At 46.1% G+C, this 15,672-nt stretch overlaps 1 protein-coding gene across 1 annotated transcript in view; it reads left to right on the forward strand.

The window, feature by feature from the left end:
* The window catches only part of RBAK (RB associated KRAB zinc finger), a 17,269-nt gene extending 2,113 nt beyond the window's left edge, over positions 1-15,156 (forward strand). Inside the window, exons 3-5 of the mRNA XM_029949041.1 lie at positions 7,482-7,608; positions 7,896-7,991; positions 10,897-15,156. Of these exons, the coding sequence (XP_029804901.1) occupies positions 7,482-7,608; positions 7,896-7,991; positions 10,897-12,812 (2,139 nt within the window). The 3' untranslated portion in view covers positions 12,813-15,156. The remainder of the gene's footprint in view (positions 1-7,481; positions 7,609-7,895; positions 7,992-10,896) is intronic.
* The last annotated feature ends 516 nt before the right edge of the window (positions 15,157-15,672 follow it).

Raw genomic sequence — 15,672 nt, forward strand, 5'->3', positions numbered from 1 at the left:
CATTTGCAACCATCTTTTCCCATTCCATCAGTTGCCTATTAGTTTTATTGATTGTTTTCTTTGTAATACAGCTTTTTATCTTGGTGAGGTTGCAGTAGTTCATTTTTCTTCTTGATTCCCTTGCCTTTGGGGATGTGTCAAGTAAGAAATTGTTGCAATTGAGGCCATGGAGGCTGTTTCCTGCTTTCTCCTGTAGGGTTTTGATGGTTTCCTGTCTCACATTCAGGTCCTTCATCCATTTTGAGTTTATTTTTGTGAATGGTGTAAGAAAGTGGTCTAGTTTCCTTCTTCTGCATGTTGCTGTCCAACTCTCCCAGTACTACCTGTTAAAGAGGCTGTCTTTTTTCCATTGGATACTCTTTCCTGCTTTGTCAAAGATTAATTGGCCATACATTTGTGGGTCAAGTTCTGGGCTCTCTATTCCATTGGTCTGTGTGTCTGTTTTTGTGCCAATACCATACTGTCTTGATGATGACAGCTTTGCAGTAGAGGCTAAAGTCTGGGATTGTGATGCCTCCCGTTTTGGTTTTCTTCTTCAATATGACTTTGGCTATTTGGGGTCTTTTGTGGCTTCATATGAATTTGAGGATAGTTTGTTCTAGCTTTGAGAAGAATGCTGGTGCAACTTTGATGGGGATTGCATTGAATGTGTAGATTGCTTTCAGTAGTAATGACATTTTCACAATGTTTTTTCTTCTGATCCATGAGCATGCAATGTTTTTCCATTTCTTTGTGCCTTCTTCAATTTCTTTCATAAGTTTTCTAAAGTTTTTATCATACAGATTTTTTACATCTTTGGTTAGGTTTATTCCTAGGTATTTCATGGTTTTTTGTACAATTGTGAATTGACCTGTCCGGCAGGTTGGTCAACGCAGGTCCTGAGGGAGGGGGTGAGAATGGGGTAGGGCAGGGAGCACAGAGAATGGAGGCAAGACAAAGTCTCTGATCAAGCCTTGTTTATTGAGAGAACACACACATCTTATAAAGGGCAGAAGGCGGGGGATGGGGGGTGGGGGGGGAGGCAGCTGAGTAGGTCGGTTGCTAAGAAACAGGGTTAAGTGATAAAGGCTAGGGTACCAAACTGAAGTTTTAGCACAGCGCTGGAGGGGCCGACACTGCCCTGCCCGCAGGCGGCTGGTCTTTGTTCTTCTGGCAGCTCCCCACAGTGAATGAGATCAGTTTTTTTATTTCTCTTTCTGTCACTTCATTATTGGTGTGTAAAAATGCAACTGATTTCTGTACATTGATTTTTGTACCCTGCAACTTTGCTGAATTCATGGATAGTTCTAGTAGGCTTCTGGTGGAGCCAGTCAGGTTTTCCACGTAGAGTATCATATCATCTGAGAAAAGTGAAAGATTGACTTCATCTTTGCCAATTCTGATGCCTTTTATTTCCTTCTGTTGTCTGATTGCTGATGCTAGGGCTTCCAACACTGTGTTAAACAACATTAGTGAGAGTGGACATCCTTGTCATGGTCCTGATCTCAGGGGGAAGACTCTCAGTTTTTCCTCATTGAGGATAACATTAGCTGTGGGCATTTCATAAATGGCTTTTATGATGTTTAAGCAAGTTCCTTCTATCCCAACTCTCTCGAGGGTTTTTATTAAGAAAGGATGTTGTATTTTGTCAAATGCTTTTTCTACATCTATTGACAGGATCATGTGGTTCTTTTCTTTTGTTAACATGATGTATCACATTGATTGATTTGTGAATATTGAACTGGCTCTGTAACCTAGGGATCAAGTGGGATTCACACTTGATCATGATGGATAATTCTTTTTATATGCTGTTGAATTTGATTTGCTAGTATCTTGAGTATTTTTGCATCGGTATTCATGAAGGATATTGGCCTGTAGTTCTCCTTTTTTGCTGGGTCTCTGTCCGGTTTGGGAATCAAAGTGATGCTGGCTTTGTAAAATGAGTCCAGAAGTTTTGCTTCTATTTCTATTTTTTGAGAAAATAGCTTGAGAAGAATGGGTATTAACTCTGCGTTAAATGTCTGGTAGAATTCCCCAGGGAAGCCATCTGGCCCCGAGCTCTTACTTGTTAGGAGATTTTTGATAACGGATTCAATTTCTTCACTGGTCATGGTTAAAGGTTGTATTTTAAATTTGGTAGCGTTAGGCCCCCTAACCTGCATCTGTTAGGAGATTTTGCTAGTTGTTCTTGATTTTTTCCTCCCATATCAACTTCAGTGCCAGCTTGCCTAGTTCAAGGCAAAACGTTTTCTTCTTCTTTTTTTTAATGTTTGTTTAGTTTTGAGAGAGTGCAGGTGGAGGTGGGGAGGGTTCAGGGGGAGGTGGACAGAAGATCTAAAGTGGGCTCTGTGCTGACAGTATAGAGCCTGATGCAGGGCTCCAAAACAACAAACCACAAGATCATGACCTGAGCTGAAAACGAACTGACTGAGCCACCCAGCACCCCTGTTTTGTTTTGTTTTTTTGTTTAATGATTTTCTTTTTTTGTTTTGTTTTTTTAAGTTTATTTAAATAATCCCTACACCCAACCTAGAACTCGAACTCACCACCTGGAGATCAAGAGTCTCACGCTCCTTCCATGGAGCCAGCCAGGCGCCCTGGGGGCTATTGCTTTCTGTGTATTGATTTTATATCTTGTCATCCAACAGAATTCTTTCAATGAGTTGGTTTTGTTTTTGACTCTCTGAGTTTTCTAGGTGTAGTATTTCACCTGCAAATAGAAGTAGTTTTACTCTTTCTCTGTTGATTCTTGTGCCTCTAATTGTTTTTCTCTTAGAAATAGTGAGCGCTTTGCCTCATTCCTGATCTTATTGGGAATGAGTCGAGTGTTTGCCCATTAAGCAATACCTTGACTTTAGAACTGAGAGGGCTTTATAAATACACACGTGTGTGCGTGTCCGCATCTGTGTTAACTTAAAAAGCACACATGTGTTTGTGTGTGATTGAGATGTGTACGTGTATGTGCGTGTCACACATATTTTGCGTATTAGGCTTCAAGATTGTGTGCCTGTATGCATCTCTGTGCTAGCGAAGTGTCCATTCCTATTTTCCTGAGGATTTTTTCAATCATGTACGTAGTGTGAATATTGTCAGAGGAGTGGAGGTGTTAGTGGATTTCCAAAGATTAGATGGGTCTGTATATTTGGAGCAAGTTCCACTTAGATTTTATGTTATCGTTTCAGTCTGGTGAGGGATTCTGTTTGCTGATATCTCATGGGTGTTTGTGTTGGTAGAATAGATACCGTGTAATTTCATCCATTGTATTTATTGATCGATCGGTCTAATCCCCAGAGCGTTCTTACTTTCCATGGCGGTTCACAGCCCCCTCGGCTTTGGGCGGCAGTCACCGCTCTGCAGGCTTGGGCAGTCTTGGCCCTGGCATCTGATGGGTGGTAAGAGCCCCTTGTGGGTGCAGACTTTGTAAGTAGCAGGGTGACGGGGCACGTTTGCCGAGCACTTCTCCCGTGAAGCACGAGTTTACTGTTACAGTTGCTCCAGCTGCTCGTGGCTGTGGCTCTGGATACCCTCTTGGCTCCCATGGTGGGGCTCCGGTGCCCCATTCCTCTGGGCCAGCCCCCTTGGGCTGGGCTGGAGGGTCTTGTGAGCAGAGGAGCGTGTTCCCTTTGATAAATCAATTGCCGTGCTCCCCTTCAAGCAAGCATCTTCACAACATCCGCAGGCCTTAGTGACAGCGTGGCTTCGTGTACGGTTCTGGGTTCAAGATCCTTTTTCCCTCGCAAGCGGTGGGCAGAGTTCTCCATGGGTTCTTCTCAGGTGCGAGGGGGCATGGCAGGTCCCAGGGATTGTTAGGGGTTCTCCTGCCCATGTAACTCTTACGGGTTTTCCCCCTTGATTTTTCAGTTTTGGGCGTTTTGTCCCAGGGGATTTCTAGATCTGTATCCCCCCCCCCCCCCCCCCCCGGCAGCTTGTCTGCAAACTGGACGGCCCCTTTTGATGCGAAGGCATGTGCGAGTCTTCAGCTCAGGTATTGTTTTTTGGCTGAGGGGTTTTTTTTTCTGTCCTTCTTGTTCATTCTGAAAACATCAAATCCATCAGATCTGGCTTTCATACCTCAATCTTTATCTCATCATTTCAATTTCTAGTTATCTGAGAGATTCCCTAGATTGTGTGTTCTGTGTCCCATTTGTTATTTAAGCCTGTTCCTTGGGGAGTTTAAAAAATTCAACAATTTGGTCTTTAATTTCTAAGCATTTTTTGAGGGCTGTTTTTAGGAGAATATTCTCCTCTTATGGAAGCTGTATCCTGCTTAATTTATTAAAAAATATAAATCAGAAAAATTGTAAGTAGTTTCCTTTATGAAGTCAATCCTATTATTGTTGAGCGGCTCACCTTGATGCTTTTCTCTTTAATTTTTTTAATGTTTATTTTTATTAATGAGACAGAAACAGAGCACGAATGGGGGAGGGGCAGAGAGAGAGGGAGACACAGAATCAGAAGCAGGCTCCCAGCTCTGAACTGTCAGCACAGAGCCCGACGTGGGGCTCGAACCCATAAGCCATTAGATCATGACTTGAGCCGAAATCAGACACTGAACCAACTGAGCCACCCAAGCACCCCGATGCTTATCTTTCACTTACTCTGTTTACCCCAACTAGTTGAGAATCCTTTATTTTTTTCATTTATTATTTCAGTTTTTGAGAGGAAAATCACTAATAGCTAACGTGAATAAAGTCAACTAATGACCCCATTTCGTGCCTTCCCTTATGGAGGGGAAGGCTGTGGAGCTCTAGAAGTCAGTGGATTATGGTTGTGTGTTTAGGTAGAATATCACTTCACTTTTTATTTTTCCAATTTTTTTTATTGTGGTAAATTACACATGACACGAAATGTACTGTTTTAACCATTTTAAAATACTCAGTTTAGTGGCATTAGGTGCATTCACGTTGTTAGGCAGCCGTCACCACCACCCATCCCCAGGACACTTCTCATCTTGCAAAACTGAAACTCTGTTCTGCATCAAATACTAACTCCCTCCCCCCTGCCCCTGCGGCCATCCTCCTTTCTGTCTCCATGAGTGTGATCACTCATCTAAGTGGAATCACACAGTTTGTCTTTTTGTAACTGGTTTGTTTTCACTGAGCAAAAATAATGCCCTCAGAGTTCATCCATGTTGGAGCAGGCGCCCGGATTTCCTTCCTTTTCAAGGCTGAATGTGACTCCATTGTACGTATGGACCACATTTTGCTTATCTTTTCATCTCTCGATGGACACTTGGGTCACTTGTATGTTTTCACGATTGTAAATAATGCTGCTGTGAACATGAGTGTATCAAGAGCTCTTTGAAGACCCTACTTCCAGTTCTTTGAAGCATACACTCAAAAGTAGAATTGCTGGATCATATGGTAATTCTAGTTTTTTAATTAATTAATTTTGAAAGAGAGAGAGCTGGAAGGGCAGAGAGAGAATCCCAAGCAGGCTTCACACTGTCAGCACGGAGCCCGATGCAGGGCTTAAACTCACAGGCCAGGGGGCTCGAACTCACAAATTGTGAGGTCATGACCCAAGCCAAGATCAAGAGTTGGATACTTAGCTGACTGAGCCACCCAGGTACCCCTGGTAATGCCATTTAAAAAAATTTTTTTTTAATTTTATTCATTTTTGAAAGAGAGAGAGAGAGAGACAGAGCATGATGGAGGAGGGTCAGCGGTGGGGGGGACACAGAATCCGACAGGGTGAATTCACTCCAGTTGCTTTTCTGAGGGAGTGCTTCTCTGAGCCCGGCCTTGAAGAAAATATCGCATCCAACACGGACAGAGCAGCTGTATGTCCTGGTTTGCCTGAGACCACCTTGGGTTCTGGGTCCTTCTGGCTTAACATTTACCCAAAGTTTTTGGCGCAGACGGCGAGCGTATGGCCACCCCAATCGCGGAGGCCTGAAGTGTGGCGCACTGTGCCGAGTGTGTGGCCGCAGTGCCCACAGCCAGAGTTCTTACCAGCCTAGCTGCGTCCGGCCGCTGTGTGCACTGACACCCGGGTGCCCCTCGGGCTGCTCGGGCAGGCCTGGGGTTGCTTTCCCTTCCCTTCCACTGCCAAAAGGGGACCCCAGGCCCTCCCGATGGGCCTGGCGAGCCTCAAGGGCTCCGTTAGAGTCCCCTGTCCCCTCTTGCTGTGCCCGGCATGTGCCCTGTGGCTCTCAGTTCCCCTCTCTTCCTCGACTCACATCCGTACATTTCCAGAGTGTCCTCGCAGACTCCCGTTCTAGGTAACAGTCTCTGTTTTGATATTGCTTTGAATTGGACTTTTTAGAGGATTTGGTTCTGTGTTTAAGGCCAGAAACTAATTGTGTGCATTTGGCTTTCTCTCCTGAATTTGAATCCACTCTTACTGGCACAAAGCTGTCCTTGAGCCCAGGTGGCTCAGTCCGTTAAGTGTCTGATGCTTGATCTCGTCTCGGTTCGTGACTTCACAGGTCGTGAGTTCAAGCCCCCTTTTTGGCTCTGTGCTGACAGTGTGAAGCCTGCCTGGGATTTTCTCTCTCGGTGCCTCCCCTGCTTGCACTCTCTCCCAAAATAAACAAATGAACGTTAAAAAGAGAAAAGCGGTCCTTGAGAAAGGGCCTTCTGGGTCTCTCTGCGCTGCTCTTCCCCCCGCCCACCTCTTCAGTACTGATGCTGCCTGTTTTCTGCCATTGGTCTTTTCCATCCCGCATCTACTTTGCCCCTGAACCTGGAGCAGTACCCAGCTGCGTCCATGCCTCCACCCTGACGTCTCGGGCGTTTGTCACCGACCCAGCAGTTTCTGCTGCGGGAGTTGGGGATTTGAGATGCGCCGTTGGCACCAACACGTGGAGGAAGTAGAATACGTAGCCACGCAGGGGCCCCAGGTAGCCACTGTGGGAGCAGAAGTCCAAGGTGAAAGAGCTGAAGCAGGAGGCATGCCCGGCAGGAAGGAGGAGGTGGGCCCTGTGTGCACCCTGTAAAGAGGGGTGGAGAGAAGGTTGAGGAATCAGATGCACATCTGTTTGCGTGGTGTTTCCCTGGCGGGTGCCTCACTCACCTCAGGTCCCCCGAAGCTCAGCTCACTGGCAGAACGGGAGCTCCACTGGTTTTCTGGTTTGGGGGTTTGGTTTTTAGGGGGCAGTTAAAGGACCCAAGGCAGAGGCATCCGGGTGGCTCAGTTGGTTAAGTATCCGGCTTATATAAGCTTTGGCTCAGGTCACAATCTCACAGTCCATAGGTTTGAGCCCCGCGTCAGGCGCTGTGCTGACAGCTCAGGGCCAGAAGCCTGCTTCGGATTCTGTGTCTCCCTCTTCCTCTCTCTCTGCCCCTCCCCCTCTCCCTCTCCCCTCTCAAAAATAAATAAACACTTTTAAAAAAGGACCCAAAGGCAGTGTGTTTCCGGTACGGTTTGTTTTCATTCCACAATCCGTGACACAAAAGCAGGTGTTCAGCGTTCCTAGTTCACTTTACCAGCAAGCTCAGTAGGCTCTGTGCCCGCACATCTCCTCCATGTTACCAGTTCCCATCCCGGTGCCATTACAGGGGCCAGTGTCATTCAGGGACGTGGCCGTGGACTTCACCCAGGAGGAGTGGCAGCAGCTGGAGCCCGAGGAGAAGACCACCTACCGGGACGTGATGCTGGAGAACTACAGCCACCTCGTCTCCGTGGGTGAGGGGAGCCGACTGTCCAGTCACCACTTTGGGGATGCAGTGGGGGAAGGGGGGCGGCCAGTTTAATGATTTTCCCCCCAAGTTTAAAGAAATAAACGATAGGACCATTGAACTCCCTTGGGACCTGGTGGGGTATTTGTCTGTTTACTCCTCCATCGAACCTCCAGACTCTGCTAAGGCACAAAGCCGGGCACTCGCTCATGCAGCCTCTGATGCAGCATCTTGGACTCAGAGACCTGAAAGGCGTACAGCTGGCCCAAGCGTGCCTCCGTTTCTCCTTCACAGGATATGACAGCACCAAACCCAAAGTGATCCTCAAGCTAGAGCAGGGAGAGGAGCCGTGGGTAGCCGAAGGGGAACTGCCATGTCAGAGTCATCCAGGTGAGTCAGGAGCACACGTTATGGTTTTACCGGCGGCCCCAGACCCCTGGCAGTCACGAAGTCAGCTCTGAGCCTTCAGCGCCCCAGGCGCCCATGCAGGCCGCTTTCCTGATTTTGTACCTGATTTGCACTTTTGGGGATCCGGTGCCTTCCTCCCACCCCTGCGTCCCCATTAACATGCCCTCCCAAGTAGCACAGAATTCCTTTGTTTGCCGGCGTTCGGAAGTCTAAGAGAAAAATTAACTCGAGACACTCAGGCCCCTTCTTTTTGTCTTTTCTTCCTTGCTGAGAAATGCCCTGGTCCAGTTTTCTGCCCATTTTGATCCTTCCTCTGTGCACTCAGCCATCAAAACCCGTCCCCAACCTGAGCTGCCCGGCCGAGGTACGCCTGCGCTGCGTTGGGCGGTGCTGAGTACAGACCCTGAATCGTAGAAAACGGACCTCTGTGCTTCGCAGCCAAAATACAACAGGAAAACAGAGTTTGGGGTGAAGAGGAGCAGCAGCTTCATTGTGTGGCCAGCGGAAGGAGGCTGCAGCCCAGGTGGCCTTTGACACGCCACGCCTCCAGGAGGAGGGGCCTGGCAGTTTTATGGGGAAGTACAGGATCTAGCAGGTCTCGGCAGGAATTGTGCGTGCCGCCAGCAGCGCTAGTATTCAGAGGCTGACAGGCTCCTGAAACGGGCTGAGGAGAGAGGAGGGGAAGACAGAGAAAAGGTTACTTTAAAATTGAGCTCTGGGGCACCTGGCTGGCTCATTCGGAGGAGTGCACAACTCTTGATCTCAGGGCTGTGTGTTTGAGCCCCATGTTGGCTATAGAGATCACTTAAAAATAAAATCTGGGGCGCCTGGGTGGCTTAGTCAGCTAAGCATCCGACTTTAGCTCAGGTCATGATCTCACAGTTCGTGGGTTCGAGCCCCACATCAGGCTCTGTGCCAACAGCTCAGAGCCTGGAGCCTGCTTCTGGTTCTGTCTCCCTTTCTCTCTGACCCTCCCCTGCTTGCATGGTCTCTCTCTCTCAAAATAAATAAATAAATAGATAAATAAATAAATAAATAAAACCTAAAAGAAAATTGAGCTTCATGAAAGCATTACTGCAGCCATTTTGACTTTTTGGCTTTATGCTTTTTTTTTTTTTTTTAAGTTTATTTATTTTGAGAGATTAAGCACAGGTCGGGGAGAGGGAGAGAGAGAATCCAACCAGGCTCCAAGCTGTCCACGCAGATCCAGATGTGGGGCTTGAACCCATGAACTGTGAAATGTAACTTGAGCTGAAGTCAGACATTTAACTGACTGAGCCACCCAAGTGCCCCAAGATCTGATAAATATTTTAAAGCTTTCCCTGAAGCATAGATAGGTTTGAATGTAGCCAGCGCTGGCAGCCACGTGGAGTGATCAAGGGCATGCGCACAGGCTGGTGGTTGGGAATAAGTAGGCGTGGCCTGGCTCCCTAGAGCAGAAGGCATTTTTGGAAGATGAGCAGATTGCTAGTTTGAGTATATTTGTGAGTCCACGTAGTGAGAAATCTTACTGGCGAATGATAAATTCTCTGTGTTTTCTGTGGTACTTGGGATTTGGGGGCCCAGGGATGGTGTAGAGTTGTGAGCACAGAACTCACGGGCGTTGGACTGATTGTGGCTGAGAGCAGCTGAAGGTAACAGCTCAGAGGCTCCAAAACATGTAAGATTCCTAGAAATAGAAGTTACGACTGTGGAACAGCTTTAGAAACCTGACATTGAAGGTTCTGTACCAAACGAAACCTGTATGTAGACAACTTGTTTGTTTTCAGGATTTGTTTAGTCTTATGTCAGGGGCATGGCTGGTTTTAGGAAATTGAGGTCAGCCAGTTGCAAGAAAATTGATGAGCATTTGTTTCATATCCTATGCAATTCTGAGTGATTTGTGTGCACTGAGTTGGTCCTTTCCCAGCCCAGTGATGTGGGCACATTTCAGCATGCGAAGCCACGTCACAGTTAAGTACCTTCCTCAGGTCGCAGCCAGTAGCGTGTTGGTGGCAAATTTGAATCGAGGCAGCCTCACGTCTGTGCTTTTAGCCACCACGCTCTGTTGTGCAAATAAGTGCAGTGAGGCTTCGTGAGCCCATCAGAGCACTTCGGAGAGCCGATCTGAGCAGCCGGCTCCCCTGCCGTCTGGTCCATCTTGCATTGCTTTTGGACGGTTAGGTGCCTGGAACGCTCCTTCCCGGTGAAGGTGAACCAGGCTGGGGAGTCGGAGCCCTGGTTGGGGGACTGTCTTTAAAAGATGAGAAGATGGGAATTTAGAGTGATTATTGGGATTTATGTACAGAGAAAAAAGGAAAAGACTTTGGAAGGGTCTGGGCTGGTGAGGACCTCACCACGGTCATCTCAGTGTGAAGCAGAATCCCAGACCTCTTACTGCCCAGCACAGTCCGTGCATGAATGTTCTCTTTGAATATTCGTGCAGCAGTTACTCTTCTGCCACGAGATCAATGTGCTCAAGATTCCCATCCCCCACCAAGCCCCCCCCCCTCCCCGGGCCTGCCTTAATCTAGAGCTTTCAGTGACGTGGGCCTCTGCTCATCATTTCTTGGGTTTATTTCCCCTTTTCTACCACAGTTTTGAACGTAGTTTGTGAAATGAGAAAGGTACTTGTGTTCAGTGTGAATTTATTCTCCTTTTTGTCTCAGGTTCTAAGTCTTGTCCCACTCTTGTCTCTTCCCCGTGCCTGCCCCACCCCTGTATGTGTGTGAGTGTGTCTGTCTGTGTCACACAAACCATTTGTCTGTGACAGACAAACCAAGAGGAATGGATGAGTGTACACTTGGGATTATTTTATTTGTGGAGATGGGCCGTACATCCAGAGTCAGCCCGTTCTGTACCTGTTGTGTTCAGATTCACAAGGTTGTTTAATTCTGTTCCTTTCTAGAAGCCCGGAAAGCTGATCACATGATGGAGGGAATCCCAGAAAATGGAGATGGACTTTCAAGGCAAGCCGTTTCTACCAACAGCAGAACCCCGAATGAGGAGAGAGAGGACGCACTTGATACAGAGCGTGATGCGGAGACAGGCCTTGTTCCTTCAAGCATCCTTTCTCACACGTGTCTCTCATGTGGGAAGAATTTAGAATCAACCTCGGAATTAATCATCAGTGATGGCAGCTATGCGAGAAAGAAACCCAGCAAGTGTATCGAATGCGGGAAGACGGACCATGGAGACAGACCCTATGAGTGTAACCAAAATGGGGAAGGCTATTCTCAAAACGCTGCAAGTATTCTTCAGAACGTTAATATTTTGGAGAAGCCCTTTGAATTCGGTGAATGCATGGAAGCCTTAGACAGCGAAGCTGTTTTCCTTACTCCTAAGAGAGTGTTCATGGGGGAGAAGCCCTATGAGTGGAGTGACTCTGGACCGGACTTCATCCAGATGTCGAATTTTAACGTTTACCAGAGATCCCAGATGGAACTGAAGCCCTTTGAGTGCAGCGAGTGTGGGAAATCCTTCTGTAAAAAGTCAAAGTTGATCATACATCAGAGGGCCCACACGGGGGAGAAGCCTTATGCGTGTAACGTCTGTGGGAAATCCTTCAGCCAGAAGGGAACCCTCACTGTCCATCGGAGGTCCCACTTGGAGGAGAAGCCCTATAAATGCAACGAGTGTGGGAAAACCTTCTGTCAGAAGCTGCATCTCACCCAACACCTGAGGACTCATTCAGGCGAGAAGCCCTACGAATGTAACGAATGTGGGAAGACCTTCTGCCAAAAGACCCACCTGACGCTGCACCAGAGGAATCATTCAGGAGAGAGACCCTACCCCTGTAACGAATGCGGCAAGTCCTTCTCCCGCAAGTCTGCCCTCAGCGACCACCAGAGGACGCATACGGGAGAGAAGCTTTACAAATGTAATGACTGTGGGAAATCCTACTACCGGAAATCGACCCTCATTACCCACCAGAGGACACACACGGGGGAGAAACCCTATCAGTGCAGCGAGTGCGGCAAGTTCTTCTCTCGGGTGTCGTACCTCACCATCCATTACAGAAGTCACTTAGAAGAGAAGCCCTATGAATGTAACGAATGTGGCAAAACCTTCAATTTAAATTCAGCCTTCATTAGACATCGGAAGGTGCACACAGATGAGAAACCCCATGAATGTAGTGAATGTGGAAAGTTCTCTCAGTTCTCCTATCTCACCGACCACCCTCCGGCTCCTTTAGGAGAGAAACCTTACGAATGTAACGAATGTGGGAAAATCTTCCTTGACGGTTCAGCCTTCAGCGGGCACCAGTCACTTCCAAAAGGGGAGAAATCCTATGAATGTAACATATGCGGGAAACTGTTCTCGGAGTTGTCCTATTACACTATCCATTATAGAAGTCATTCGGAAGAGAAACCGTATGGTTGTAGCGAATGTGGGAAAACCTTCTCCCATAACTCCTCCCTCTTTAGACATCAGAGAGTGCACACCGGCGAGAAGCCCTACGAGTGTTACGAATGTGGGAAGTTCTTCTCCCAGAAGTCTTACCTCACCATCCACCACCGCATCCACTCGGGAGAGAAGCCCTACGAATGCAGCAAATGTGGCAAAGTCTTCTCTCGGATGTCAAACCTCACCGTGCACTATAGAAGCCATTCGGGAGAGAAGCCCTACGAATGTAACGAATGTGGCAAAGTCTTTTCTCAGAAGTCCTACCTCACCGTGCACTACAGGACTCATTCCGGAGAGAAGCCCTACGAATGTAACGAGTGTGGGAAAAAATTCCACCACAGGTCCGCCTTCAATAGCCACCAGCGAATTCACAGGCGAGGGAGCGTGAACGTCCTGGCGGTGGGCGACTTCCTGTGAAGCCAGAGCCCCCTGAGCATCACGAGCCCCGGTAGGGAGTCCAAGATTGGTGGCTGGGAGTTCGTGTGTCTGAATGGGGACAATTCTTAAGGCATTGGATTCCTCCTCGTCTGATGTTTCTCACAGAGAAGAATCCCTAAGGATGCAAGAAGACACAAAGCCTTCAAAGCAAGACCCTACAGCTCATCAGACACTAGATAATTTATGCAGGAGTGAAACTTGATAGATATTTAATATTTATTTTGGAATTCAAATTGTATTTACATATCAGGGAATCACACCAAGGCGAGATCTGTCAAAGTGATGAATGTGGGCAAAATCTATTGTCTTGGAAATTGTTATATTAAAAGCCATATTTCTGATATAAATTCACATTTATAGGGAAGACACCAGAAGCTGTCAGCTCTGAATAGACTATTGTATAAAATCATAGGAGTTTATGAGGACAGTATATATATGGCAGTTTCTATCGTGTTTTTAAAATGTTCTTTCAGTAATTCTATGCAAATTTGGATTTGAATTTTTTGAGAAAAGGCCGTATTGTAATTTGACTATCAAGGTGGCAAAATGTACTAACATGGGATTATGTATTGTTGGTGAGACATTTGATAGGTACCAGATAGTTAAATACCTAATTTCTCTATTTGTTTTGAGGTATTTACAAAATGGGTTTTTCACGAATGCCCATCAATAAATTATAAGCCCGTGGTTTTTAAAATGTTTTCAACTATGAGCAGAAAAGATTTTAAAACACTATTTTCATAAACTCTGCATAGATGATTCGGAGTTGAGTCTGTGCACTGTGCGGTCTACAGATACACACGAGGCCCCTGTTGCTCTGCTGGGCTGACCCATCAGTTTGAGTGAACGGTCTGCTGATCTCCTGTAGTTCAGAAATTTCATCTCTACTATTATTTGATGTGAATACAATGCCATTCCTTTGTGCACTGCCCTTGTTTCCAGTATTTCGGAGCAAGTACAGGTTGCTGTCAGACAGCTTTAGTTGATATAACCCAGTGTCTTTTCCCCCCTCGTTCCTTACTGGCAGTGTTTGGGTGTCCACCGTTTCTTCACATGATAGAGTGTGAATCCTGATGCGCCTGAACCAGGCACGAGAACTCTATTCTGACCGCCAGTAACTTGTTTATAGTGGCCACGTGACCCAGTTCTGGCCAACAAAACAGATGGGTTGTGGCAAAAGGATAAAACGGCGATCAGATGGGTCTTACTACTCCAAGAACACAAGGGGGGTCATTTAATAATCAAAAATTGATTCCAGGACTACGTCACATGGAAAGACGTGATAGACAAGGCAGAAAAGTCATGTGGTAAAGTCAGCATCTGTTTATGTCCTTCATAAACTGTGGATTTGGAAGGAACTTCCTTACTTGGATGAAAAATACCTAAAACTCCAACCAGCAGCATGCCTAGTGCTGAAATATTGACAGATTTCTCCCAAGATGAAAAAAAAAGAGAGAGACAAGATGATCTTCTGTCACTAATTGTATTCGGTATTCTGTAGAAGGACCTAGCCAGGAGAGTAAGGGAAGGAAAATAATCGAAGAGTCTAAGACTTAGGAAGAAGTAACACTTTTATTTGCAGATGACAATATTTTTATGACATACATAGAAAATTCTGAGGAAACACAGATCATTAGAATTAATGAGTAAGTTTAGCGAGGTCCCTGCATACAAGGTCATTATGCAAAAAGTTTTTTTTACTATACCAGCGGTGAACCTAGAAAATGAGAAACTTAACAATAGCATCAAAAATCCTCAAGTGCCGAGAGGGAAAATTATCCAACACCATATTTTCAAAAACTGTATCCAGGAAAAAGAAAATGACAAAACTTGAGATAGAGATATCTAATTCATGGATTCCAGGATAGTCTTAAAAAGATCTCAGTTTTCCCCAAATTAATTCATCTATTCAGTGCAACCTTAAAAGTCCTAGTAAAATTTTTAACCAAAAGCAAAAAATTCTAAAATTCAAATGAAAATTCAGAAGACCAATAATAGTCAAGGCTATCTTCTGGAATAGAACAGGAGATCTTATATTGCCTGATATCAAGGAAGACATGTCATAAAGCTGTAGAGATTTTAATTGTGTGGTATTGGCATATACATGAACAAATTGACCATTGGGACAATAAAGGTTCCAGAAACCCCCATACAGTCACTTGGTTTTTGATGAAGATGATAATGCAGTGTAATGGGAGAGAGATTCTTTCTAATAAATGCATTGCAATTATATTTAATAACTTAATAGAAAATAGAAATGTGGGTTGAGGTGGATTGCACATCTAAATATGAAATGTAAAATAATAAAGCTTTAAGAAGAAAACTTAGACTGTATGTAACCTTAGAGCAAGCAAAATTTTTTCTTAAAATTCCAAAGTCACTAGGGGCACCTGGGTGGCTCAGTTGGTTAAGCGTCTGACTTCAGCTCAGGTCATAATCTCACAGCTCGTGAGTTCAAGCCCCACGTTGAGCTCTGTCTTGGCAGCTCAGAGCCTGGAGCCTTCTTCAGATTCTTTGTCTCCCACCCCACCCCCCACCGCTCTTCCCCCACTTGTGCGCTCGCGCTCGCTCGCTCTCTCTCTCTCTCTCTCTCTCTCTCTCAAAAATAAACATTTAAAGACAATTTTTTAAAAGATCCCAAAGTCACTAAACTATAAAATAGAATCGGAAGGGGCGGCGCCTAGGTGGCTCAGTCAGTTAAGTGTCCGATTTCAGCTCAGGTCATGATCTCACGGTTCGTGGGTTCGAGCCCCACATCGGGCTCTGTGCTGACAGCTAGCTCAGAGCCTGGAGACTGTCTTTGGATTCTGTGTCTCTCTCTCTGACCCTCCCCTGCTCA

The sequence above is a fragment of the Suricata suricatta genome, chromosome 8 (genome assembly GCF_006229205.1).
Source record: "Suricata suricatta isolate VVHF042 chromosome 8, meerkat_22Aug2017_6uvM2_HiC, whole genome shotgun sequence".
Taxonomy (NCBI): domain Eukaryota; kingdom Metazoa; phylum Chordata; class Mammalia; order Carnivora; family Herpestidae; genus Suricata; species Suricata suricatta.